The 27,989-nt window shown below is 34.0% G+C and overlaps 6 protein-coding genes across 12 annotated transcripts; 4 read left to right on the top strand and 2 right to left on the bottom strand.

Annotated features, from left to right (window-relative positions):
- Nucleotides 1-939: 939 nt before the first annotated feature.
- Nucleotides 940-3,527, top strand: LOC107935086 (proteasome subunit alpha type-1-B). The gene is made up of 2 exons (XM_041094868.1): nucleotides 940-1,421; nucleotides 2,863-3,527. Exons 1-2 carry the CDS (start codon nucleotides 1,071-1,073, stop codon nucleotides 3,343-3,345), a joined length of 834 nt encoding a protein of 277 aa, XP_040950802.1. The 5' UTR covers nucleotides 940-1,070; the 3' UTR covers nucleotides 3,346-3,527.
- A 1,615-nt stretch (nucleotides 3,528-5,142) lies between these two features.
- Nucleotides 5,143-11,138, top strand: LOC107935056 (protein RER1B). Of its 2 annotated transcripts, XM_041094870.1 has the most exons (6): nucleotides 5,143-5,631; nucleotides 6,630-6,810; nucleotides 6,901-8,585; nucleotides 8,675-8,910; nucleotides 9,623-9,692; nucleotides 9,815-11,138. In XM_041094870.1, the coding sequence occupies exons 1-3, from the start codon at nucleotides 5,282-5,284 to the stop codon at nucleotides 6,952-6,954; spliced, it is 585 nt and encodes a 194-aa protein (XP_040950804.1). In that variant the 5' UTR covers nucleotides 5,143-5,281; the 3' UTR covers nucleotides 6,955-8,585; nucleotides 8,675-8,910; nucleotides 9,623-9,692; nucleotides 9,815-11,138. The 2 variants fall into 2 exon arrangements, with proteins under 2 accessions (XP_040950804.1, XP_040950803.1); XM_041094869.1 differs by lacking the exons at nucleotides 9,623-9,692; nucleotides 9,815-11,138 and having other exon boundaries at nucleotides 8,675-9,563.
- A 5,590-nt stretch (nucleotides 11,139-16,728) lies between these two features.
- On the top strand, nucleotides 16,729-19,429 carry LOC107935072 (tubby-like F-box protein 6). 2 transcript variants are annotated; one of them, XM_041094874.1, is made up of 5 exons: nucleotides 16,729-17,525; nucleotides 17,607-17,694; nucleotides 18,161-18,293; nucleotides 18,381-19,011; nucleotides 19,322-19,429. In XM_041094874.1, exons 1-5 carry the CDS (start codon nucleotides 17,169-17,171, stop codon nucleotides 19,352-19,354), a joined length of 1,242 nt encoding a protein of 413 aa, XP_040950808.1. In that variant the 5' UTR covers nucleotides 16,729-17,168; the 3' UTR covers nucleotides 19,355-19,429. The 2 variants fall into 2 exon arrangements, with proteins under 2 accessions (XP_040950808.1, XP_040950809.1); XM_041094875.1 differs by lacking the exon at nucleotides 19,322-19,429 and having other exon boundaries at nucleotides 16,731-17,525; nucleotides 18,381-19,266.
- Nucleotides 19,430-19,513: 84 nt separating this feature from the next.
- On the bottom strand, nucleotides 19,514-21,337 carry LOC107935064 (flocculation protein FLO11). The gene has a single exon (XM_016867611.2). The coding sequence runs from the start codon at nucleotides 21,335-21,337 to the stop codon at nucleotides 19,514-19,516; it is 1,824 nt and encodes a 607-aa protein (XP_016723100.2).
- LOC107935071 (CBS domain-containing protein CBSX3, mitochondrial) lies at nucleotides 21,260-25,390 on the top strand. 2 transcript variants are annotated; one of them, XM_016867618.2, is made up of 6 exons: nucleotides 21,260-21,398; nucleotides 22,627-22,879; nucleotides 22,973-23,054; nucleotides 23,790-23,863; nucleotides 24,225-24,285; nucleotides 24,391-25,390. In XM_016867618.2, the coding sequence occupies exons 2-6, from the start codon at nucleotides 22,637-22,639 to the stop codon at nucleotides 24,531-24,533; spliced, it is 603 nt and encodes a 200-aa protein (XP_016723107.1). In that variant the 5' UTR covers nucleotides 21,260-21,398; nucleotides 22,627-22,636; the 3' UTR covers nucleotides 24,534-25,390. The 2 variants fall into 2 exon arrangements, with proteins under 2 accessions (XP_016723107.1, XP_016723108.1); XM_016867619.2 differs by lacking the exon at nucleotides 21,260-21,398 and adding an exon at nucleotides 22,445-22,525.
- LOC107935070 (pentatricopeptide repeat-containing protein At1g01970) lies at nucleotides 24,151-27,937 on the bottom strand. 4 transcript variants are annotated; one of them, XM_041094873.1, is made up of 5 exons: nucleotides 27,757-27,929; nucleotides 27,564-27,659; nucleotides 26,607-27,451; nucleotides 24,798-25,866; nucleotides 24,151-24,465 (listed from the first exon to the last, which is right to left on the bottom strand). In XM_041094873.1, exons 3-4 carry the CDS (start codon nucleotides 27,372-27,374, stop codon nucleotides 24,817-24,819), a joined length of 1,818 nt encoding a protein of 605 aa, XP_040950807.1. In that variant the 5' UTR covers nucleotides 27,375-27,451; nucleotides 27,564-27,659; nucleotides 27,757-27,929; the 3' UTR covers nucleotides 24,151-24,465; nucleotides 24,798-24,816. The 4 variants fall into 4 exon arrangements, with proteins under 4 accessions (XP_040950807.1, XP_040950806.1, XP_040950805.1 ...); XM_041094872.1 differs by having other exon boundaries at nucleotides 26,607-27,459; XM_041094871.1 differs by having other exon boundaries at nucleotides 26,607-27,645.
- Between the last annotated feature and the right edge of the window lie 52 nt (nucleotides 27,938-27,989).

A 27,989-nucleotide genomic window follows, 5' to 3' on the forward strand; every position in this document is an offset into this window, starting at 1 on the left:
TTATTAGTGCAAGAGGCGTGAAGAATACTGGCTCAAATCCCAAATGATTAGAAAGCAAAATGACCCAAGTTTAAAACAACTCAAACTCAAATCTAGCCCGAATTCAAAATGACCCAAAACCAACCCGACCCGCCCAATTAACAAGTTGAAGAGTCTAAAAATGCTTGCATTAGTGCATCAAGTACAAGCTCAAATTCAAAATAATCAAAACTCTAAATAGTTGGTAGTCAAAAGGACTCAAACCTCAAATAATTCAAACTTGAAATTACATCAACCAAAAATTGTCCCAAACCCAAATGATCCAACAATTATAAGTTTAAATTCACCTGATTCAAATTAACCAGGCCCAAATATTAAAGATTCATTTGGGTCAATTCCATAGAGTGCAATCCAAAATCAGGCTAATAGCCCATTTACTCAATGTCAAGAAGCCTTATCAGTGACCCAACCTATGTACTGGGGCAGACTCAAACCATGAAAAGGCCCAATATTGTCTTTAGGTTAAAATATGATGTTAGTCCCTATACTTTGTCAAAATTTAAAGTCCTATACTTAATTTTACTTTTCCAATTTAAAATTTTCAGTGCAATAATTAACAGTCATTAGTATTTGGTTAAATATTCCACGAGTCCTTTTAATTTTTATAAATTTTGAATTTAGTGTATATATTTTTATTTCTAGCAGTTTAGTCCCTCTACTTTTTAAATTTCAAAATTCAAGTCCAACGATTAACAGTATTAAAATTATTTTATTAAATTTATGTTTATTACAATATCAGTTTTTTAATTACAATGCTACCAAGTGATTATTTTATTATTTCAAAATGTAACACCATCCAATTAAAAAAAAAGTGTTAACAATTGATCTTGAATTTTGAGGACTAAATATCAAAATTTTGTAAAAGTAAAAGTACTATAAACAAAATTTAACCCTTTACTATGGGTGTTTTCTCTCTCTTTGTCTTGAAGAAGAAGAAAAGAAGAAAAAAAACCCTCTTAAATTACTGTCCAGAGAAGAAGAAACAAGGGGAAAAATCAAGTTTTTTTTTCTTTTGTAGAATCAAATAGATAATGTTCAGGAACCAATACGATACCGACGTCACTACATGGAGCCCGGCGGGCCGGTTGTTCCAAGTGGAGTACGCGATGGAGGCCGTGAAACAAGGCTCGGCGGCGATCGGACTCCGATCTAAGACCCATGTTGTTTTGGGTTGCGTTAACAAGGCTAATTCTGAGTTGTCTTCTCACCAGAAGAAGATCTTCAAAGTCGACGACCATATCGGTGTCGCCATCGCCGGTCTCACCGCCGACGGACGCGTCCTTTCTCGGTATATGCGGAACGAGTGTATCAACTATAGCTTCACGTACGAGTCGCCGCTTCCCGTGGGCCGACTCGTTGTTCAACTCGCCGATAAAGCCCAGGTCTGTTTCAATTTTGTCTCAATTGAATCATTTGGTGATGTTGATTTAGGGTTCTTTTTATAGAATTGAAAATTTTTCTTTTTTTAGGGTTTGAACCTCAATTGGGTCTCTGCTGAAAGTCTTCACAAGCATGAAATTTTCAAGTAATTGAAGCTCAAAAATAGTTATTGACTTAGCTAGATTACTGTTCTAAATTGAAAATTACTTTACATAGAAGACTATATTATGTAGAAAAAGACTGAAAAGATCAAGTAATGTGGAAATTTTAAGTAAATAAGACTATCCAATTGCATTATTGTTGAAATGGTTGATGATTAACACCTAATAGTACCATGGAGGCGCCTCTCCGAGGAGTTGGATAGTATTTTGCCCCTCTACTCAAAAAATAGGCAAATTAGTCCTTGTTTGTTAGTTCAAAGAGCCTATTTTCCTTTACTGTTAAAAACTGACCTAGTTGGTGGAATAAGCAAACAATACACTTGACATCATGCTGACATAATTTTTAGCAAGGATTAGTTTACTTTTTGATTTAGCGTAGAGGGATTAATTTGTCCATTTTTTAAGTAGAGGGCCAAAATGCAATCCAACTTTTAGTACAAGGGCCTCTATGGTATTTTTACTATGATTAACAATGTAAAATGATAACCGAATGTCCAATACATAATAGCAAATGGAAAATGGTTATAGCAGAGGGAATTTCAATCTTATGGTTTGTATATTCCATTATTGAGTTAGCAATACTTGGATGTTGAGGATAAGAGGTTGAATGTACCATGGCATCAAGCGATTAGGGCAAAAGCTTTTTGGTATAAAATCAGGTTAGAGAAATTAAAAGAATGTTGTTATGAGTGCCTTCCATTGACTGTTAAATCGAAGGTCATCTGTGTGCTTATGTTTAACTGTGCGGGTGTTATCTGATCAAGTAGTGTTTTTAAGATAACTTGTGATAAACCTAATATGGACCATGTACTTTTGTTGATGTAAGAGGTGAAGATTGTTGGTGCTACTGTGCATTAAATGATGTTAAGTATTTGAGGTTGGTTATAGTTAGTACGGATAAGTTTGTTGTATGATCTCTTTTTGCCTTATGCCGCTTCGATAGTTGGTTTGTTGAAGCTTTCAAAGTTTCTCTTTTGTTTCTTTTCCTCACTGTTCTCTGCTTATTCTGTTTGCTGCTCAAAGTTCTGTATATTTCTCGAATGTAATAGGAGTAGATTCTTGATTCTATTACATACTTGAAGGTCTAATATAATTTGTATATCTTCATTTGTATCGTTATCTAGCAATCTTTTTGTTTTGCGGTGTTTAATTTGTTAACCCGGTTAGAAACTCTCTTTTTTTTTTCTCGTGGAACACCGAACCTATTGGATTTCTCGAAAGCCAAACCATGTTATTTGTTTGTGCAATTGAGATCGAAAAATGCTTCTGTTTTCGGTGGCAGGTCTGCACCCAACGTTCTTGGAAACGACCTTATGGTGTTGGTTTGTTGGTGGCTGGCTTGGATGAATCCGGGGCTCATCTCTACTATAACTGCCCAAGTGGAAACTACTTTGAGTACCAAGCTTTTGCCATCGGATCACGCTCGCAAGCTGCAAAAACGTACTTGGAACGCAGGTTTGAGAGCTTTAGAGACGCATCACGGGATGATCTGGTCAAGGATGCTCTTATGGCAATAAGGGAGACCCTGCAAGGAGAAACCTTAAAAAGCTCGGTATGTACAGTTGCCGTGGTAGGGGTCGGGGAGCCATTCCATATCTTGGATCAAGGAACCGTACAACAAATGATTGATGCCTTCGAAATTGTGGCAGAGCAAGAAGGTCCTGCTGCTGAACCTGATACTGATGCAGGACAGGAGGCTTCAGCCGAGCCCGAACCTGAACAGGGTGCTGCTGCTGGCGAAGGCGTGGCCCCTATGGATATTTGAGAATGAAAAAACCTGCTTCCCGATCCTTCTAGATGAGTTTTTTTCAACAATTTGCTTGGAAATTCGGGTTAGTCACTATATAGACATTATTGTGTTGGATATTTCCTTGCTAGCCTGAGCTGAAACTTGAAACTACATTTACATTTATACTCAAGATAGTGGTCATTGATGTTTTTGACTTATTTAAGTGTTACTGCCTCTTGAATTATGAAATTTGGTGCAATTCTCTTGGAAAGACCAATGTCAATGTGCATTGGGATTGCTGACAGAATCACTCCGTGAACCCGTTCGGGTTTTAGGCGGAATCAGGAGATAAAACTTGGGGATGAAACCAAACATAAAAACTCTGAACCCAACATTGGACATGGTTTGGAGGGCAACACACTTTGCAAACCTCCTAGACACTTGCATTAGGAGTCAGATTGTATTTTGTCCCTTTTTTTAAAAAAGATAGGTAAATTAGTTCATGTACATTAGGTCAAATAGTTGATCATTCTATTAAAAATTTCATTCAAATCTATTGTTAAAGATTAGTCCATACGGCAGGACGAGGTACACTTGGCAGACCGCATGTTACTATATGATTATTCTATTAATTATGATAGTTTTTAATAGTAAAAATGAATGAAATATTTAATAAAAAAATTAATTTGTTTTTTTTATATAATGTATAACGATTATTTGTCAATTTTTTGAGTGGAGGAGACAAAATGCAATTTGACTATTTTTACCGTCAAAATCCCTTTAGTAATATACAAAAACACATCACCTATGTGAGATGTTTAATAACCACAAAAATAATATAATAAATACACAAAGAACATATACTGTCTTAAGATGATCATGGATAATGAGAATTTGAATATCTGTAAGTATTCGATTTATATTTGCAGATTCAAATATTGATCATTGCGAATAATGCATTTTGATTAGGATATTCATTAACAAACTCAAATTTTGACATTTAAATTCATCAGTCGTTTTACAATTTTTAGATTTTTTAAGTAATTTCTTTGTAGAGTTAAATATTCAATAAATAAATAATTAATTTGGATTAGGGTAGTAGTAATCAAATTTTAAAATATATTAGAATGGGATAATATAATTACTGACCTCCGAAATTGTTAATTAGGTTTATTTTGTTATTTATACATTTTTTTTTACTTTGGTCTTTAAATTTGGCAACTAAATTTATATTGGTTCATATACTTGAATACTGGCAAGATTTGATAATGTGACCAATATTATTGGAACGATGGATCGATGATTGATTGATATAACGATCTGAACAGATGAGCTGAACCAATTTAGTCAGAAATACTTAAAATTGATAAAAATAAAAAAATCGGGATAAAAATCAACATTGAATAAATTGGTTCAATTTAATAATTTTAGATTTTTATAAGAAATTAATTAATTATTATTGGTCTGACGGTCGAACCAATTGAATTGATTGAATCAAGAATCGGTGGTCTAACTTGTTCAACCACCAATCCGATTATTAGAAAACTGAATATGATATTTGAGATTGTATAACATCATCACATAAAAAATTATATAAAATTAATTTCAAAGTATCTTCAATTTTATATTTACCAAGTTGAGAGATGAAAGCACATAAAAGAGAAGGCCCAATTTAGCTTTATGAACAAAACGTCGTCATGAAGGTGCGTTTGGATGCATTAGACACGGGCGAAATAACTGTAAACTACCTGCAAATTTGTCCTTTCTATTGTTTTCAAATTTTCTTACTATTTTCGTGAAATTCGGCATTAAAATCTTCATCTTCAATCAAAGGCAACCCGCAAATAAAAAATTTGTTTAAATTTTTTAATTAAAAATTATTTATATAAAATAATTTCTAAATTCATCATCCATATTTGATTGTTGTTTTTGTTTTTAGGGAGGTGTTTAAAAAATAAAATTATTTTTTTTAATGGACGGATCCGGTGACGAAGTTGCCGCGGTGGTAGCGCCGATAGCGAAGTGGAAGAGCGATTTCTCACGGACGTTTCAGTACTTTTTGGATCGCTCAACGCCACACCTGATGGAAAGATGGCTTGGAAGTCTCGCCATTGCGGCCGTTTACGTCCTTCGCGTTTACTTATTGCAAGGCTTTTATATCGTGTCTTATGGCATTGGGATTTATATCTTGAATCTATTGATTGGTTTTTTATCGCCTAAGGTTGATCCTGAACTTGAGCATTTGGATGGTGCTTCGTTGCCGACTAAAGGTTCTGATGAATTCAGACCTTTCATTCGCCGACTTCCAGAGTTTAAGTTTTGGTAAATTTAAATTTAAAACCCGTTTTTCGATTTGGGAATTACTTTTAATTTTTTTTATTGTTATGATCAATAAATTTAATGAATTTTTTGCATTTAATGACTGGAACTTGAAATGCTGAAATCGGTAAGAATTTATGGAAATATTTACTCTATGAATAGCAAATTAGGATAATAAGCATTGTCTTAGTGATTTATAAGGTGCTAGGAAAAGAAATTGATTGCTTTATTGAAGTTTGTTGATACTAGGCTGAGATGATGGTAGTTGTAGACTGTTCATTTGGTGGGTAGAGAGCCATAGGACATATTATGAGTGTTCAAAGAGGAAGAAAGGTGGTTGAGGGATGAAAATAAAGATAGAAGAGAGAGGCCGGAGAGAGAGATCTCAAAGCCTTGGCCATCTTATAAAAGGTGCTTATGTTTCTTCTTGAGGCGCCATGTGTTGGTTTCATGTTGATTTTGTATTCTTGAAGTTTAGCCGACCTATTGATATCACTTCCTCCTGAGGACAATGGGTAAAATACGGTGTATGAATTTGTTATCGCAAGCGACCTTAGCTCACAAAACAACCTGCGAGGTTGGCGGATTGTGAGGTGACCTCATGAGGGGTAGGCATAACAAAGTTATCTTTAATTTCTTTTATTTTCACTTTCAGATATTATTAAATTCTATAATTCTCAGTTTTTGAGTATTCAAAAACATACATGGACCATAACAAAATCATGCACATATTGACCAATAAAGAATTTGCATGTTTTGTTGATAAACTAGAACAAATCTAGAGTTTATTACATATCTTTTATTTATAGACACATACAAGATCTCACAAGTATACATATTATGCTTCACATCATTCATGCTAGCACCTTTTTTTTGTGTGTGTTCCTTGAGCATGAGTCACTATGAGAATTGTAGTGCCTAGAGTGCCATGCTCCCTTTACAACACTGCCAACTATACTGGATCAAAAATGACTTGCTTTTATTTGGTATTATGGTTTCAGGTACTCAATAACAAAAGCTTTTTGCATAGGCTTCTTGATGACTTTCTTTTCAATATTTGATGTTCCTGTCTTTTGGCCCATATTACTCTTCTATTGGATTGCTCTCTTTGTTCTCACGATGAAGCGTCAAATAATGCATATGATCAAGTATAAATATGTTCCATTCAGCATTGGGAAACAGGTCATAGCTTAGATCTTCCTTGTGGTAAAACTTGTATCATTGGAACACCTCATATAACATTTAACTTTTTTACCTTTTGGGTTTCAACAGAGGTATACAGGGAAGAAGACCTCTCCCACTGGCGCAGGTTTAGTGACGGATTGAAGGGGTTGTTTACATCCTTTTCTGGAAAAAAATCCAGAAAGTTGCAACCTTTTCTAAGTTCCAATTTTCATTGTTTTAGAATTTTAGAAGGAAGAGTTGTTAATCACATGTATGTAGGTCGGGAATTCCGAGTTTTTGATTTCGAATGATCGACATCAAAATTGGTTATTCTTCTTTCTCTATAACTTCTTCCTATGTATTAGACTATTAGTCAATATATATTCTTTTCATTGCATCATTAAAGTTTGTTGATGATACAAGGGTGTGATGATGGTGGTTGTAGAAGATTCATTCAATGGGTGGGTAGAGAGTCGTAGGACGTATTATGAGTGCTCAAAGAAGAAGAAAGGTCGTTGAGGAATGAGAATAGTGAGAAGAGAGAGAAAGAGATCAGGAAGCCTTGCCGCTAGGGGGATCTTATAAGGGGTCTCGCTGCTCTTTCTTGCGGTGCCACATGTCGGTCTCTTATTGGTTCCATATTCACGGAGCTCAGTCAAATTATTGACAAATTTCCTCCCAAGTATAAGTTGTCTTGTTAGGACAGCGGGTAAATAACGATGTACGTATATGTCACCTTTGCCAGATGTGTGTTCCCCGTGCTGTGGGTTTGCGAGGTAGAGAGTTCATTGGCCCTCGTCAGCAGGATTTTGTTCTTGCAGGAGATCTTAGCTCGTGGAACACTCCGCGTGGCTGGCGGGTTGTGAGGTGATCTTGTGAGGTGTAGGCATAACAAGGTTATCTTTAGAAGGAAGAGTCGTTAACCGTATGTATGTATTTATGTTGGGAATTCCGGGTTTTTATTTCGAATGATCAACTATGTTCCACATCAAAATTGGTTAATCTTCTTTCTCTAAAGCTTCTTCCCATGTATCAGACTATTAGTCAATATATATTTTCTTTTCATTGCTTTAGGTTTTAGGCCCTTTTCCCCCATGTTTTTAGCTAATAAGAATACTCATTGCTCAAAAACTTATTTTGCTTGCATTGTTGTTTGTTGACCTGATATTGGTTTTTGTGGATGGTATGAAGAAAAGGGTAGTTGTCAAGCAGTCATCAAGGAGAGCTTCTTGGGAATCTTTTCAAGATTTGATAACACTATTTGAGGCTTTTAAAAATTATTTTAACTTGTGAATTATATGGTATTTTAATGGTGGTTGTATAAACTGAGTGCAGGGGAAATTCTTCAAGAAAATTGACTTTGAGGGATGATGATATATACAATGCCAGATGGATGCCTAATCATTACACACACGTCTTAGAGAACACCTCTCCAACAACTGAGCCACAGTAATCCCCATGAGTTTCTTTTTTCTTTTTCTTTTTTTGTTTGTATTTGACTTTGATTACTTAAGGAAAAGAATATTACAATTTGAGTATTAAGTTTTATAATAGCATTGTTCATTAAACATGGCCAGCTAATTGTTGAAGGTTTTTTTGTGTCTGTCACTTCCCCTAGCTAGCCCTCTCTAAAAAAACCTTACATTAAATCTCTCCAACAATATTCCGTAGGAAAAGAAAAATGGGTGATAGAACCTTTGTTGTGATATTCTTCTTTTGGGCATTTCTTACAATAATCACCCCAACCCTTGTTCTCTGGTCAGAATCTTCCAAACCCTTGTTGGAAATGAATGGTAAGAGCTTAAAAAATCTTCACTTCTTTTAGTATTTCATGTCTGAATGTTATGTTTGAATTGTTTTTGCTTTCCTTTGCCTTTTGCAGGTCAGAAAAATGTGGGAATAAAAGATAGGAGAATGATTGGATATGGAGTGGAACAAGTAAGCAATGCAAGCATATCTTCACCTCAAATGGAGGCAGCAACAACATCCACAACAACCGAACACCATAACTGGAGCTGGTTTCAAGAACTTGAAAGCTTAGCCAGCAAAGTCTTTCAAAAAGCAATGGGGTTGCTGATCAGTGTCAGCTAAATTCAATGATAACCCTTCAAAGAAACTGTATGTTTCAATTCCACCGTCATTAGGTTTAAGTGGTAAAAGTAGCATGGAGGCCCTTGTATTAGAAGTTAAATTGCATTTTGCCCCTTTTACTAAAAAAATGGACAAATTAATCTATGTAGGTTAGATTAAAGTACAAATTGGTTCTTCTATGAAAAATTTCATTCATTTCTATTGTTAAAAACTGATTCCTATACACTAGAATGAGGTACATGTGGCGTGCCACGTGTAACTGTCTAGTTATTCTGTCAGTCATGCCAGTTTTTAACAGTAAAAATGGATAAAATTTTTAGCAAAAGAGAGCAGTTTGCTCTTTAATTTAACGTATATATGAACTAATTTGTTTATTTTTTTAAATAAAAAAGAAAAAATGCAATCTGACTACTAGGAACTTCATGGTACTTTTACCGGTTTAAATTTGTTACGTAATTATTGTAAAAAATAATTAGAGAAAGCAAATATTTTCTGATATATTGACTCTCTATACAAAAAAACACAAAATTACTGGGTAGAGTAGGTTAATGAAAAACAAAACCTTGAGTTTATTGAATGATTTGTTATGTTAGACTTTCGACTAGTTCACAAATTTTAGACTTTGGCTTGTTGTCTCTTGAAAATGACACAATTTATTTTATGATATTGAAAAACTTACTATATGATTGCTGGTTTTTTTATTTTCTTTTGAAAAAGACGATATGTTTGACATTGACAGCTTCATATTTAGGGGGATGCCGAGCTTGATTTTTGTCCTAGTGTGAATTGTCTAAGTTTGGAAGAATAAGGTTAGTTGAGGAAGCTAACAGATGATTTATTAGTTCTAACTAATGATTCCAATCAAGTTTTATATAAATATACACATGTGTGCATATGTATGTATGTTATATAATATTATGTTGTTAATCAGAGACCATCTAGGCCATGGGCTTTGAACAACCAGGAATCTTCTTGTTGGAGCCCGAGGTGATAAATGGTTGAACTAAAATAACTGCAAGTGCAAGGTTTGTCTTCTGTTCCATAGCATATAATTAAGGCTAGTTTATTAGTGTCTTTTCTTTTTACAATGATAATTTAAACCTAGATTTCATGGAGTATATGAAGATGTCATAACTTGAGGTTGAAGCTAGTTTATTAGTTATTGCGTCAATAAAGTGATTATTTATGTATTTGATGAACACCAATCAATTGGTCGGGTAAGATGAATTTGGATCGGTGAATTTAGAATTTAAAATTTTAGAATAATTTACTTTAGGTCAATTTTAGATTTAGTTCATTTTGGTTTTGAGTTCGGGATTTTTAGGTTTGGGTTTAAATCATTGTAGATTTTGATAACTCTGGGTTTAAGGAATGTGATTTTCAACTGGGTCGTTGCGAGTTTGGATCATTTCAAGTTTGATGTTTAATTTTTTCAGTACGAGTCATTATAGAATTTAACCATTTCGAGTTGTACTTATTTTAAGTTTTGAGTCAGTTCAAACTTAAATCAATTTCAAATTTGAATCTGTTCGAATTTGTGTTAATTTAGGTTAAACTTTTTAATTTTCTTATTCTAAATAAGTTTAAATCAAATTTTAACTCTAATTTATTGAACTCGGATAAAATGGCCAAGTTTATAATAATATGATGGCATTGTTTTTAATAGTAAGGATAGTGCATCCTGTTGGGTGTTTTATTTGACCATATCCTGATAATGCAACCTTTACTCTTTAAATTTGGTAATTTTTGTTAATTTGATCTTTAATTTATTTTTAAAATTTAAGTGATAATGTGACACAAACATCATCATAACTTAATATAATTTAGATTTAAATATTAAATTCGGATAAATTTAAAAGAACTATCAAGTTTTGAGACTAATACGAACAAAAGAATTCAAGACCAAAATGGAAAAAAATTATAAGTTAAGAGATTAAATGTTATTTTATCCCTTAAAATTACCTAGTCATTATTTTTTTTTCTTTTGCAGTATATAAAAGAGTTAACAACATTAGTAGTCACTCAACTATGTTTTTTTCCCCTGTTCTAGTCATCCAACTATGAAAAGTTACAAAATGGTCATCTAACTATTAGTAAATTTCTTTTTTGGCTACCCATTATGAAAAGTTACAAAATATTCATTCGACTATTCAATTTTATCTTTTCTGGTCACCCAACTTCATTGGATGTTTTAGTGTTTTCATTTTTATATTAGCCTGGTGACCAAAAAAGATAAAATTGAATAACCGATTGATCATTTTGTAACTTATTATGGTTGAGTAACAAAAAAAGAAATTTACTAATAGTTAAATGATAATTTTATAATTGAGTCACTCCTACTTATTTTACCCTATATAAATTCTTAATTGAGCCTATAGAAGGGAATTAGGCTCCCATTTAGAACCTTGAAGACCAAATGATAGTAGACCCTGATATGTTGCAGGCCCAATAACATAAAAATGTTTTAGATAGTAAACTTTATTTTATTTGAAAAGCTCGGATATAGTGTTTATGCGTTGGGTCAAGATTTAAGTTTAAAAAGAAATTAAGTTTAAACTTAAATGTTGAACTGTTTAGAAAATAGTAAAAATATGTGATCGGTTCTTATTTCTATTCTTCTTAAATTTAAAATTTAGTTTTTATACTTTTATATTTAAAAATTCGATCCCTTACTTTTTAGATTTTAAAATTCGAGTATTATTGTTAATACTGTTAAAATTATTTTTGTTAAATTTAGGTTCATTACAAAGTTATTTTTTTAGTTACATGGCTATTAACTTTTTTTTTAAATTTCAAAATGCAAGAATAAAAAATTTAACAAAAAATGTTAAGTGTTAGCAATTAGTCTTGAATTTTGAAAATTAAAAATTAGAGGGATTAAATTCTTGAAAATAGAAGTAAAAGAATTAAATTCCAAATTTTGAAAGAAGAACATACGACATAGTCTAACCAAAATTATTTTTTTATATTTATATTATTTCTGAATAATAAAACGGGCCAAGATTGAAAAATATAAACCCAAACTAAACTTAAAAAAAAAATTAAATTTCCCGATCCTTAAACAAGTCTAGACTTTAGCCTTAATCGCAACAAAAAGGTTTTAAAGGGATAAAAAAGAAAAAGTAATGGAAATATTTAATTAAACAGTCCCTATCTACATTATTGATTATCCATAGGGGTAGAATACAAGCAACTCCTCACTTTGTTTTAATTTGGTTCTTTCTTGTATCATAAACTTTCTGCCTTTTTCTGTTTCACCCACTTTGTCTTAAAACAGTACCAATTCCCCCATTTTACATTAGTTAGCCTCACTACAAGCTATTGAAGCAACAACAAAATAGTACCAACCATATGTTACAATATTCTATATGTATGTATGTATATATATATTTTTTCTCTTTTGTTCTTTAATCACCATCAAAGGAAAGCCAAAACAATGACCTTCGTGAAATTTCTCCACATCGACAACACAAATACGGATCGGTATTATTCTCTTTGAATACCGCACAGATTCTCTTAAGGTTTTATAACCACACAACTCTTGGTACCATTACGGGAAAAATATAATGATAAATTTAACTCTAGGGGCAAATTTAGAAAATTTTTAAAAGGGTTGAAATTGAATTATAAATTTTTGAGAGTTAAAATATAATTTTATCATATATTAGTTTATGATTTCATTATTTTTAAAAAAGATTAAACATAGTTTTTTTTTTCATTTTGAGGCGTCAAAGTGCAATTTTACCATTATAAATTTATAATTTAATTATTTTAAGGGGTTGAAATGTAATTTTCCATTTTTAGGGGGAGTGCACCTACTTGGCCCTTTGCATTCACTCTATTTAGCCTCTACTATTTTACTCTTAATTAACAAATTTAAAAAAAAACATCTATGTCAAGATTAAAATTCATGTAGTTTGCCACACAATAACCACGTGAATGCTATTAAAATTTTAATAGTGCAATCAACTTTTCCATCCAAAACAAAGAATTTTGACTAAACTTTGAAAGCTAAGGACCAAAGTGATCCCAAAAAAAATTAAGACTTTAATGGCAAAATAAATAAACATTAAAGAACATATAAAAATTAAGACTTTAATGACTTTTGGGAAATGGACTCCTATACGAAGAATTCATGAGTTTGAGTTTGAAGAGCTATGCTTTAACTTTGAGAAGACGATGAACATTTAAAGAAGAAAATACTAATTTATGCTCATGAAGTTGACACAAATACTAATTTTGAAAATAAAAGTTGGTGACTTTTGTAATCAAAACACATTTAAATTTCATCATTAATTTGCATTTTTATTTGCAATGGGAGACTAATAGTTGCCCCTAACACCCAAATCTTATCTAGGTCTTATCAAGTTTATGTCCTTGTGGGCATCCCTACTTGTTTGGCAAACTTCCAACTTGCAAAAAAAGATTATTTATTTTCATCCAAAATGGTAATGCCATACACTTCTTGCATGAAAAAAGGGGCTCCACATCTCACTTCATGATATATTTTTTAAAATACTACCTATTTTGTTTTGAATTTTTTTAAAATAGGGACTAAATTAACAATTTTATAAAGTTGAGAGTTAAATTTATTAATTTTGTTAGAATTAAGATTAAATTAATAAATTTATAAACATTAAAAAACTAAAATGATTATTATATAAATAAAAAAAAGTCACATTACCTTTTGCTTAATAATTCAACCAAAATGGCAATACCATACACATCCTGCATGATGGGGGTAAAAAGGGGCTCCATATTTCACTTCATGCCATTTTTTTAAAATTTTAAATATTTTTTATTGAAAAATATAAATATAAATATAAATATATTTTATGAATGTTTTAGAATCAGGGCTAAATTGATAAGATATGTAAAATTGAGGCTTAAATTTATTGATTTTTTAGAATTCGGATTAAATTGATAGAATTTGTAAACATTGGGTAGCTAACTTTGTTAGTATGCCAATAAATAAGGATAAGTCATCATTATGTTAATGATTTAACAAAGAAATAACCAAATTATCAAATGCCGATAATGTTAGTAAATCGAAAAATATTAGAGTTGAGTGACGAAAATAAAAACTTGTTAACAATTGAATGACTAAGTGTGTAATTTAACCCTTTCTTTCTTTTTTTTTAATTTTTGCTTTGCTTTGCTTCTACTTGACCTCATTGTAAAGCTTGTCTGCATTTATGTGTTCTTATATCCCAATACTAGAAAGTTCACAACTAAAGCAATCAGTTTCCTTTTCCTTTTTTCCTTATTTTACAATACAAACAGATAGGCACAGAAGTTAGCACTTTAATTAGCTAGAATTTGTCCGGACCCAAACTTGAACACTCGATTCGATTAATTTAAACGAAAATTCAACTTATCCTGACTTGATCATAAAAGAATCAATAGTTCAAACTCATTGAATTCTGATTCGACCAGAAAACCTAACTCTTAAGTTCAAATAATTTAGACTTGAAAGATACGACCTTTTAACCTCAAAAGATCATAAAATTTTAAAATTTGATTCGACCAAATTTGAATTAACCTAATCTAAACCTATCGTAATAGGAGTTAGTGGGAGCCTTGTGCCCTCAATTCCCCAATTTAGAAAATTTTCATCGAGTCCTTGAAAGGTTGTCAATTAAAACTTTTCAATTAAAAAATAATGCTCCTTAATCCTCACAATTTTTTTTGAAAATTTTAAAGGCAAGTGCCCATAGTGACTAGCTCAAATTCATTCAAACTAGATAAAAACTAGATAAAAGTATTATGAAAGTTCTTATACTGAGAATCGGATTACATTTTCTTTACTAAAAAATGAGTAAATTAGTTCATATACGTTAAATCAAAGAGTAAACCTGTCCTTTCTATTACAAATTTCTTCTATTTCTACTGTTAAAAACTAGCGTGATTAACGGAATAATCAAACAGTTACACTTGGCATGCCACATGTAACTTGTATTGACGTACATGGACCAATTTTTAACTGGATGAAATTTTTAACAGAAAGATCAATTTACTCTTTGATTTAACGTACAAAGATTAATTTACCAATTTTTTTAAATAAAATAAACAAAATACAATCTAATTTCTAATATAACAAAAAAAGATTAACAACTCGATGATAATTCAGGTGGGAAATATTTTGGTGGCCATGGAAGAGCACTCTGAGTTTCATATTCCATCAAATTATATGCAGAATCCAGTTTGTAGCTAGCATTCACCACAATCTAAACCCCACATTAAACTTTTGAAATCTTTTTCTTGCCCCCCGCCCCCCTAACTTTATGAATTCATTTTATTAAGCCCATAAATTCATATTAAAATAATAATACTACTATTTTAAAGCACTACCAGCAGTTTTCGGCTGTCAGGTCAAGGGTCTCCTCTAGGTTTCGCCGGTTGGTGAGTGGACCCTAATGTTGGGATCCTCACATTAATCCCTACATGATTTATTCCATCTCATCATAAAATAAATAAATAAATAACTAACAATTTCAATTCATTTAATCCAATCTCAAATATGCTTTAAACTTAAAATGATTCAAATTTAGGATGACATGAATTAAATTCCAACGTCTAGTATGAAGTACAAGACTTGAACCCGAAATGATTCGAATCTAGATTTTTAACTTAAATGATAAAACATGAAATGACTTGACATAAGAACTTAACGAACATACTAGAATGACCCAGATCCAAAATGATTTAAATCGTAAAATGATTTGAACAAAGATGACATGAAAATTTCGGAACTCAAATTAATTAACTTAAATCGATTGGACAGGGAATCAACTCAACCCGCAAAAATGCATAAAAATTATATAATTGTTTTCGACCGAAAAGGGGATATCTATTCGATAGATTAAATAAGATTAGCATCAAATTATTTAATAAATTAAATATATTGTTAACTATATAAAAGTGAAAAAAAATGATGGCATTCCTTGCAATAATTCAAAGCATGCATGACAAAATCATTTTCCTATACATTAGAGTTCCTTTTGGAAACATATTAATTAAGGTAAATGCTTATCTTATGTATATAAAATAATTATTTGTATAAGCTTTTTAGTTTTATAAATGGATCATTGATTGAGTCTTAGTTCGATTGGCATATGCATTGTTGTTAGTATAAGAAGACTATATTATTTAAACACATTATTTTCCTATTCAAGGGTTTGATTGGTATGTGCAAAATGATCACTAAATTATTGGAAAGTCTTTATTTAAGTCACTGAGTTGTTAAGTTTTTTTTTAAAATGTTTGACTAATGAGCTCCAAACGATGAATTGACGATAGATACGGTGGATCAATACCCATCGACAAGTAAAAGAACATGCCTTAGATCTAAGTCGATCTAACGTTTAGTGTCGGAGATTAAAGAAAAAAACTGTATAAATTTTGGTTCGCAGATTCATGATATCTAAAGTTGTTTCATGAAAATAATTGAATTGTAGAAGAGAGAGAGAATGGGTGCTTTTGATTGATGCAGACGATGTAAACATAAAATGTCATGCGGTTGTGGTTTTAATAGTTTCATGATTTAAATGAAAACTTTTAAATAATTTAATGACAATTTTATAACATTTTAAAGTTGAATGATCAAAACATTAACTTATTATTAATCTCACTGATATTGAGATTAGTTTAAAAAAACTAACACTTTTGGTGAATTAATATTAAATAATAAAAATAATTTTAAATTTAATTATAAAATATATAAGTATTAATATAAATTATATTTTAAACATTTAATAATATATATATATATTTCAAACAGTTAACCAACACATAAAAAGCCCGCCAATTAAAATTAACGGAAAATTAACAATAAAACAAAAAACCCGGTTTTGTTTAAATTATAATCAAAGAGAACCTGAAAGAGAAAAGCAAAAAAGCAGAACCTTCATTGTGTGGTAATCCTCACAATCGCAGAGCAACTTACGGCAGCGGTAACGACGGAGACGGCGAAGATGGAGAGAGGCGGAGCTAGAGAAAAGAATAAAAGAAAACAACGAACAACCAAACCACTGGTCTAATCGTTTCAAAAAACAGTAAAATTATTAGATTGAGATTCTCTCTTTCATGTGATTGTAAATTGTGTTACATCTCATTTTCAATCTCGTCGTTTCGAGTTCTCCGATGAATTTGTCTCTCCGTTTTGTAAATTTTGATATATTTTTCCCATTTTTTCGAAGAAGTTTTTGTTTCTGTATCAAAGGTTTCTCTCTTTTCTTTCTTTTTTTGACAATTTAGAACCCTATTATTTCAATTTAGCTTTGAAAATGTCATTTACAAGCTTTGTATGGGAGATTGGGAATATATCAAATAAAAGTTCAAGGAAGAGACATAGGCTTCGTCGAGGTCAAGCTCATATTACCCCAGAAGCTTCTTCCTCTTCTTCACCTGGCTCACCTGGTTCTTTAACTGTACAAATCGAACAACGGCAATGGGCAAATTTGCCTCCGGAATTACTCTTAGATATAATTCAAAGAGTAGAACAAAGGGAACAATGTTGGCCTGGAAGGAGAGATGTGGTTACTTGTGCTTCAGTTTGCCGTTCATGGAGGGAAATTACTAAAGACATTGTTAAAACACCTGAGCTTTGTGGCTTCTTAACTTTCCCAATATCTTTAAAGCAGGTAAAATTTGATATATTTTTACCTCTTTTTTTTTTTTTTGCTATTTATGATTGAAAAAATCGGATGTCTGTTTTTTTAAAGCCTGGACCAAGGGATACGCCGATTCAATGCTTTATTAGAAGGGAGAGAGCAACTTCAACATTTCGATTGTATATGGGACTCAGTCCTGGTAATTTTTCTATTTTTTTGGGTGAAAATGTGTGTTCTGATTCTTGTTGAGGGGGAGACTCCTTAGGGAGAAGTCTTGAGTGTTGTCCACTAAGCAGTGGGTTGAACCCCAACAATGTCAAGGTATTGTCCTGTGTACAGTCATGGAGGGAGAGCACCTCGGTGTAGATACGACTTGCAATGCTCAGAGGAGAGATGTTGGTATAGCGCATAACAATAATTATGGAAATCACCTACGTTTGGGGGACTCGATCCATCAACCTAAAGCTTATAATCCACATACTTGCAAGTACCGTACCACTTGAGCTACCTTGACATTGTTGAGGGTCTAATCGGCTGCTTGACGGATGACACTTAGAAGACTTCTCCTAAAAGAGTTGGCTTACCTCAACAATTCTTAAAACTGTGTTTCAGCTTAGTATTATGTTCATATAACTGATATTTATTAGTATGTTATGAATTTAAAGCTTTGTCAGGTGAGTTGAGTAAACTGTTACTAGCAGCAAAAAGGGTCAGAAGGGCCACTGGTACTGATTTTGTTATATCTTTAGTTGGGGATGATTTCTCTAGATCAAGCAACAAGTTTGTTGGAAAACTCAGGTAAGCTTTTAGATATGTTGAACTGTTACTTTCTTAAGGATTGGTTGGTTCCTTCTTTTGTGGAATTTAAGTGTGGAGCTTTAACAGGTCTAATTTCCTGGGGACCAAGTTCAACATTTTCGACAGTCAACCTTCAAGAGATTCTACGGTTTGCTCCAGTTGCGAATCGTGTCGAAAAACTCATCCAGGGAAGGTGGCTCCAAGGGTAACTACGAGTAACTATAACACTGCCAAAATATCTTATGAGCTCAATATTCTTCGCACTAGAGGTCCAAGGAGAATGCAGTGTATCATGAACTCGATCCCCGTCTCCGCCATTGAAGGAGGAACTGCTCCTACGCCTACAGCATTTACAAATTGCCTTGATGAGCATTCTTCTCCCTTGTTAGATTCAGCAGGAAGAAGGCCACAAGTTGGGTCCACTTCGAGATCAATGCAAAATGTACCCTTAGTCTTGAAAAATAAAGCTCCTAGATGGCATGAGCAGTTGCAGTGTTGGTGCTTAAATTTTAAAGGACGAGTTACAGTGGCTTCCGTAAAGAATTTCCAGTTGGTGGCTGCTGTGGAGCCTAGTGAAAATGTTACAATAACTGAACAAGAAAACGTGATTCTGCAATTTGGAAAGATTGGCAAGGACATTTTCACCATGGATTATTGTTATCCACTCTCTGCCTTCCAAGCATTTGCAATCTGCTTAAGCAGCTTTGATACAAAACCAGTATGTGAATAACAATTCTCTTGTTCCCTCTACTGGCATGATTATGCTAGTTTTCATTATATTTTGGTTGTAATTTGTAAATATTCTCCTTGGATGTACGTTAGGCTAGCCATTTCACTGGCAACTGCCTTCATTACTCTGCAATCTACATGCTTCTGTAATGCTAAGTTTAGTATCTATACATATATTTGAAAGGCACTTACCAGACTCCCCCTATTACCACATAGTTTTATCACATGCTGCAGCTTTTACATTTACTGTCATGAAAAATATCTGAGGAAATTTTCTCCCTCTTGGTATTTACTTGCAGATTGCAGTACAAAATGCATTTTGCTTTACATAACAATATATCATGAAATTACAAAAGGTTATGGATCTGGAGCTTGGCTGTGGACAATATGGCATCATTATTATCAATGTATAGTTATCATTCTCTATATCTTGTTTGCATATGCTGTCTGAAAACTGGCAGGTAATTCTTACAAAGTTGCGATTTATATGGTCAGAGATCCTCCATCTCCTTTTGTTTGTTCTTTCCCCCACAGTTGAAGCGACAACCGTGTCGTCGAGGCTTTTCAGGATTACCAGGGTCCGAGTCACTTGATTCTGCAAAAAGCCCTCTGAGGCATCTTCTTCGTACCGTAGGTTCATATGTACGCTTCTCTGCTGGTGTGATATTAAATCTAGTCTTGCCTGGCTCGGTATGCTCTTCCTTTGCTTTAGACTTGGTTGATTCTGCTAAATTGTGTATAAGTTCCAGATAAACACCTGGATTTCTTGCATTCACAGAACTTTCACACACAATTGAATTATTAATGCTTTGTATGTTATTATTGGCATATGCTGTTGATGCTGGATTTTCTTTGGTTACTGAATCCTTAGGCTTCCTTCCCCTGGAGCTTTCTTCTCCATCAGTGGTAGCATCAGGGCTGTCATCCGGGTTGATCTTATAACCCCGGTGAATATGAACTAATCCCTCCTTTTTGCTTGATTCTGAACCTAAGTGAAAAGATGCCCCTCTATTTTCTCCGGCTAGTGTTACGACACTGATTGATTTTTCATCTGTAGGTAGCTCCAGTTGCTCTGTGGTGAGCTTATGAACAAACTTACAAACATCTTCTCGGATCTCGTTCTGGAGGGGAACTTGTTCCCAATTTGAAGAGACATGCTTTTCATGAGCTTTATTTGGTATGCTCCAGTTTCTTGGATATGCTGAACTCACGGTTTTGATTTGTTTTTCATCATTGCTTGAGGTTTTCAATGTCTTCTTTATTTCCATATCATCTTGCTTCTGCTGGTGTCGTTTTCCTGTTTCCAGAGCAGCCATTAACTGCTCTTTGGTTTTTGTCCCAGCATCTGTTGCTGCAGCAAGGAGTTTTGTAGTTGTTCCCTGCTCTGGCTCTTCATGAGTTGAACCCTTTGCTGTTGCTTTCCCGTGTTCTTCTTGAACCTTCTTCCTTTCCACTCTTTCCTTTGGCTTTAGTGGTGCTGAAGGTGTTTCCATAGTTGTGCCAGTAATTGGTGCAATTTCTGCAACACCAAATGGTTGAGTCTGTTGATGAGAGGCAGATGGTGGGGGTTGAGTAGAACTTGGAGGTTGGGACCTTTCTTGTATAGCTGTTGGAGAATCTTTTGGTGCAGACACGTCTCGAAGTGATGGAGAAGAGGGTTGTGGAGATGTTTGCTGAGAGGCCAAACGGGATGAAGATTGTTGCTTGGAGACTGCCTGCGCTATTGATTGAGGCTGAGAAACCATGCGAGATGGAGATGGGGGCACAGAGATAGCCCTTGCTGGTGACCACGTTTGAGAGGTAGCCTGAGTTTGAACTGTTCCATGAGATGCTGATACCGGCCGAGACATCCCTTGCTTGTCTGTTACTCTACGAGATGCTGATGGTGGAACTGAAGAACCTCTGATTTTATGTCGAGGCGTTGATGTTGGCCGTGAAGTAGCTGGACGTGATGTTGCATCTGGCTGGGGTTCTGTCTTTTGCCCTGGCACTCGAGCCTGCGTAGGAGCAGTCTGTACTGGTGCGATCCCTGGAGGCCGAAATGGTGGCTGTTGGATAGATGTCGTAGTGCTTGGTTGGGAAGGGACTTCACTTTGAGCTGTAGGACGTGGAGTGGCTGCAGCTGACAGCCACGGGAGTCGGAAACGAAAAAGTTGCCTCCGTTCTGCCATATATGACAACGAGAAAACAGAAAAAAGAAGACAAGAAAACAACGATTGAAAATCGAGATGGGCGGTGTTTGCCAATGATATAACTGACATCTGATGTCTGGTATGCATATATAGGTTCAAAGTCTGATGATGCCTTTGGAACATGGCTTTCTTCTTGCTTCTCCAAAAGGACAAATCATTTCACGCAATATTCTGGATTCTTAAGGTAAGCTTTTTTATCTTGTCTTGTATAGTAGGGATAGCATCTAGTGTTTTCTCATTGTTGCCTTCATAGTTACTTACATTCCATGTCTCTGTTATTTTTTTCTTAAATGCATAAACCATACTTACAAGTTCCACCCACGTGAGTCATGTGGGTCTAATTATGGTTTCAGTCCTTATACTATGCTGAAATTTGAGATTTAACCCTTTCAATGACGTAATTTGGCCCCTCTACTATTATAATGTTATTAATAGGTCCAAAATGATAGCATTGTTAATAGTAGTGACGTGGATTTTTACCATAAGAAAGTTATCTGACCTATCTTTACCATAAGAAATTTATTAACAACAAAATCCTCATCATCATTTTAATGGCAACTTTTAACAATGTTATAACATTATAACAGTGGAGGGTCCAAATTATGTCAAATTAAAAGGATTAAATCTCAAATTTCAGCGCAGTAGAAGGATTAAAACCATGATTTGACCTAATAATTATAAGGATTAATGCAACTTTTTCCCCATGAACTTGATAATTAGGTTCACTTTGATACTTGTACTTTTTATTAGTCCACTTTGGTACCTGAACTTACAACTAAGTCCTTTTTTATCCTGAACTTGGAAAAATTTTAAAGTTTGATTATATGACTCTCTGAGATCGTGTTAAGTCCACTTCTTTTAGGTGCCGCATCATTGAACTTTTACATTTTTCCAAGCTCAATGACCAAAATGGACCTAGTTGCTAAATTCACTTACCAAAATGGACAAAAAAAAGTACAAATACCAAGTGAATTTAATTGCCAAGTTCAAGAGCCAAAAATTATATTAACCCTAATTATAACTTAGTGTAAACAAAGCCAAGAGATTCATACTATATTTTGGTTTTGATACTTTATTCCATCTCTCTAATCCATGGAAACAATTGTTAGCTTTCTGGTTATGGGAGGCAAGGAAAGGAATCTTCTCAAAAAGACAAAATGAATAATAGCAGACCAAAAGTTTTCCTTTTACTTTGTCTTGTTAATCAAGTAATGTATTCCCTTTCTCTAAATATAAATTTTAAGACAAGTGGATCAAAACAATATTCTAGTTTGCTTCCTTGTCAATTGTCCAAGGAGCTGCTTTTCTAAGGTATATGCAACTCTGCATTATAATGTAAAACCTATACATACACTTCTAAAAATGTATATATATATAGACACATACATTTGTATCTGATCTTTGATTTACAGTGCCAACATAATGCAAGGATTGATCCAAGGACTAAGATCTTGCTGGCAGGAAAGAATCAAGCTAGCAATTCTAAGAAATTCGGGAGGACATAACCGGAAAAACATGTTCTCGCGTACCGGTTCCGTGGAAACAGAGGAAAAGGGATTAGAAAACATTACAGTAGCAGATGTATTGATCAGTAAAGGCAAAGAAAACGTCGGGTCTTGGCTTTGGTGTCGGGTCAACGACAATGTCGATGATGCCATGAAGAATGCAAGTATCATACAACAATTTTACTGTGATTGTCTGGTCTGGTTTGGTCTGGAGAATATTTGTTATTAAAATGACACAAGGGAAATTTTGCAGATGGCACAACATAACATTGGGTCATTGGTGGTGTTAAAACCAGGAGATCAACTACATGTTGCAGGGATCATCACAGAAAGAGGTAAAAGAAATATGTAACATTTATATTTTTTTGCTCACTATCTAGATTTTAGACTAAACCTGTCAATTAGATGGAATGGATGGGTCTTCAGTTCGGGTGAATTTGAGTTTTAAAATTTTTTTTTGTTCATTTTGGTTCAGGTCATCTCAGTTTCTAGTTATTTTGAGTACAAGTCATTTTGGATTTGGATCATTTGTGTGTGTCGCTTCAATTTTTTTTGAGTTAGGTCATTTTTAGGCTATTTTAAATTTAAGTCAATTTGGGGTTTGAATCAATTCATGATTGAGTTGTATGCTTCTTCTTTTTTTAATCTAGATTCGAGTTATGTGAATTGAGTTTTTATATTCGGATTATAATTGATAAGTTTATTTAAGGATGAAACTAGAGATAAACCTCTAGAGAAAATTTTATTTTTATTCCCTTTCAAATATTAATAATTTAATTTGAGCCCTTTGAGCACATGGAAAACTGGTTATTCACCCTTCCTAAAAATTAGTTATTTATTTTTAAGACCTATAAATTTTAGCTTTGGAGTCTCTCTCAAAACTTTATAACATTATCTCAATCCTTACACAAGGCTCTCGGTTCTCTCTGTCTACTCTTGACCATTGACCAATTATGTTGTTAATGATCCAATATTTATTCACGAGTAATCAATAAACATGCAAGTTTCAATCATCACAAGGAGTTTATAAATAAAATTTTCTAACCTTTTAGCCTTTTTTCCCCCCTTAGACTACTTGAGAAAGATCATTGGGCAAGGGAGATCACCAAAATACACAAGAGTGGGGGAAATCATGACAGATGAGGTATTTTCTCGCTATCCAAACATTTTTTGATACCAGAATTTAATTTCAACATTTAATTTAATATCTAAACTTCTTTCCCAATTTCATACTAGAGTATAGATTCAATGTTTGCTTTGGCACTTGATTTTTTTACTTTTAATGTTCAATTTGATACCTAAACTTTTTTTCAATCCCAATTAAGTACTTATGTTTTTTTTAGTACAGCATACATATCAAACATTTGATCTGGATATTAAATTAAACATTAAAGCTGAACTTATGTATCAAATTAGAAAAAAAAAACCAAGTACCAAAGGGCATATTACTCCCTTTTATATATTTATGTTCTTGCTACCATTAAAACCTGTCCTTTATGAAACAGAACAAATTAATCACAATGAAATCTGATACAAGCATTCTTCAAGCAATGCAACTCATGACAGGTAAACTTAGTTTATTCATTGCCAGAGTGTTTTAAGAATCTCAAAACTCATAGTTTTTCCCTTTGAATTTTATAACATCAACCATCCTTGATAACGATCCCTCAGACAATCACATACGACATGTTCCGGTGATAGACGGGAGAATTGTCGGCATGGTTTCAATAGTAGACGTTGTACGAGCTGTGGTGGAACAACAAAATGGTGAATTGAAACGACTCAATGACTTCATTAAAGGGGAATACTACTAGAACAAATACATTTCTACAATATAGACGTCTTCTTTCATTTCATTGCAATGCAATTGTAGTTCAATAAAACCGAAAATTGCATATAATTGACATAATTTGATTCTTCTACCGTATGAAATTTCGGATGTTAATAATAAGAAAACTAATTTATGCTTGAAATGAACATTGCAATGGTTCAACCAATAATCAAAAATGAAAACCATGTTCAAGGTCTCAAAAGAAAATTAGGTTGACAATTAAAAAAAAAACATCATAGCAGCATACCAGGTTTTAAACGAGTAGGTTATGTCTTGGGTCTTTTCTGGCTGAAAACCTGAGATGCCGATAGGGAGAATTTCACTTGTTCCGATGCAGCAAAGCCCTTAGCTTCCATCAATTGAAGTATCCTTTGAGCATCTTGCACGAATCCACCTGCACAAAGTGCGGTTATAATTCTCTCGAACTCACAGGGACCTAGTTCATCTTTCCTAGCTTCCAAAACTCCAACAGCTTGTAGAGCTTTTTTCTCGGATTTAGCCCTCGAGTACATATCACAGAGGCTTACGTGAACCTTTAAAGGAGGAACTTCGCCTAGTTGCGCAATCTTGTCTAGTAACTTTTCGGTTTCGTCAACCAGCTGCAATCTACCCAACCAATCCACAAGAACGGTATATGTTTCTATGCCGGGTTCAAAACCGTCCTTCTCTAGCTCCATTAGAAGGTTTAAGGCCTTATCTAACAAATTCTTCTTCTCATAAGCAGCAATCATGTTAGCGGTACACTTGTCATCCGGTTTATGTCCGAGTTTTATCATGTTGTCAAAATTGCTCCTGGCTTGATCATAGTCACCGGCTTGCCCGTATGCCTCCACGAGCAATGCAAAATACTCCAAATTGTGTTGAAATCCTGCAAATTGCATGCTGTTCGCAATTCGTCCAGCTCCAACAGCATCACCTCTACGAGAATAAGACCGAAGCAATGCCATGTAAATCTCTTCCGAGGGTTTGATGTCTCTTGTTTCCATCTCTCTTAGTAATTGCTCGCCCTGTCGAGGTTCACCAGCATTGATATATGCCATCATCATTGAGTTGTAGACCTTCGTGTCCGGTTGGAAGCCATAGTTCCTCAAGCTTTCAAATGCATCATTAGCACGGGCAACGTTCCCTACCTTGCTATACATGTGAACAAGAACCGTGATAGTTAAACTATCAGGCATTATACCATTTTCAACCATCTTCCTAAGGATCCTCTCAACGTCTTCTACACGATCCTCTTTAGCATAGGCATCGATCAGTTTGGTATAGTCACGAATGTTTGTTTGGAAAGACTCTTCACCCAAAACCAGTTCCATAACCTATAAACATTCAAAATCATAATAGCAAGTTCAGAACCTGTAGCTCAGGTGTAACAAATTTTACAACGCAAATACTCGTACTTACATGTGTTATTCAAATAGGACAAGAAGAGAATCATGCATCCAATTAAATATAGCAGATAAACAACTCCTAGAGTGTTTGAACAATAACGTATAACTATAAATGAAAAGCATATTTCATGACCTCAGGAAGAAATAAAACAAGATGAAAACATGCACATACATATATATGATATAATATATCACCATACTGATAATCAATAATATGGGATGTAAATCAAGTAATAACAGGATAAACAACTCCTAGAGTGTTTGAACGATATCATATAACTATAGATGAAAAGCATACTTTCATGACCTCGGGAAGAAATAAAACGGGATGAAGCACATGCACATACATACATACATACATATATGATATACTATATCACCATCTTACCTAGAACAAGAAAAACCCAATACTAATAATCAATAATATGGGATGTAAATCAAATAATAACAGGATAAACAACTCCTAGAGTGTTTGAACGATAACATACAACTATAAATGAAAAGCATACTTTCATGACCTCGGAAGAAATAATACAGGATGAAAAACACACGTACATAAACAAGACAAAAAACTCGATACTGATAATCAATAACATGGGATTTAAATCAAGCAATAGCAGGAAAGTATAGTGCAAGTTATTGTGACATCATGAGGAGAAAAATTATACCTTTAAGTGTATGCTGGGATTTTGTTGTTCCAATTTATCAAGCAAAGTGATCCAGTCAACACGAGTAGGTTGCAAAAGTTGTATCCATTCAGCCAAAAGCTGTGAAGGATCATCTTCCTTTTTCAAAGAAAGGATTTTATCCATGACCAATTTGCACTTCCCAGATATTGGCTTTGGTTCCAGAGGCCAAAGCATTTCCTCTTTCTCATGGATTTTATCAGCCACTTCAGCCCACTTAGGATCCGATAAATCCAGTCCATAGATCTTATACTTAATCTTTCCCTTTCTTTTTGGAAGAGAAGCAACCGCAGGTGTATCCTCTGCTGCAACAGCTTGTTCCTTCAAGACATTCCGACCTTTCTCTTGCTTTCCGGACCTAAAACGTTGCAAACTCTCGTAAAAATCATTCTCCTCCATCTTCTCTTTCGCCCATTTAAACCGTAGCTCCCTCAACAAATCCCCACGAATCCCAACTTCACCAGCGAACCTACACATTTCTTTCACTTCTTCAGCTTGCAAAAACTGCTTCATTCTCTCCTTCTTCCTCGCCTTCTCCATATCCTCCAACACCATATTACTCGCTTCCCATACAGTCTTCCATAAATCTTCGCTAAAATCTTGCGATGGCATCGCCACTTTCAAACCAACCATCCGCTGAATACCGCCTTTCTCCATCTCTTCCACAACCTTCTCCACGATAACTAAAAGCATCCCATTAATCGTCTCCTTATCACAATCCGTATACACTTCGGATAACTTCCCTCTCATTATCCAAACGAATCGAGATAAGAACTCTTTCGTAGTCCCATCATCCTCATCCTCAGAATCACTGGACACAACATTTGCTTCAACACTAGCATAACTTAGCTTAGTTTCTCTGGTTAAGTGAATACATCTAATAAAAGGGGAAATGGGTTTAGGGTTTTTAATATAAGCAGAGCTTTGAACACCACTTACTGGATAGACGGAAGTAGATATTGCGGCTGATATTGTAGAAGCTGGTTTTGGACTTAATTTTGATATATGATTGATTGATTTCCTAAAAATTAGATGCTTCAAATTCATATTTAATCAGCAATTGAAACCAAAAACCCTATGCCGAATTCCTCAAAAACTTAGAAACGATCAAGCAAAATACCAGTGCAATTACCTGAGAGATAAACGATCAGTGATGAAATGAAGCAAGCGATTAAGCGAGAAGAGCCACTCTGTTTGGTTCTCGGGAAAATAAGAACGGAAAACTAGCCGAGAAAAAAGGGTATAGGCATAGGTTGCCCTGAAAGTTAAGTGTTGAAATGGACGGCTAAGATTTTAAGGGTTTAGTGGAGGGACTGATAAGAAAGGGGAAAGATTATTAGGGTTATTATTATTATTAAAAGCATC

This window comes from Gossypium hirsutum, chromosome D06, assembly GCF_007990345.1.
Source record: "Gossypium hirsutum isolate 1008001.06 chromosome D06, Gossypium_hirsutum_v2.1, whole genome shotgun sequence".
Lineage (NCBI taxonomy): Eukaryota > Viridiplantae > Streptophyta > Magnoliopsida > Malvales > Malvaceae > Gossypium > Gossypium hirsutum.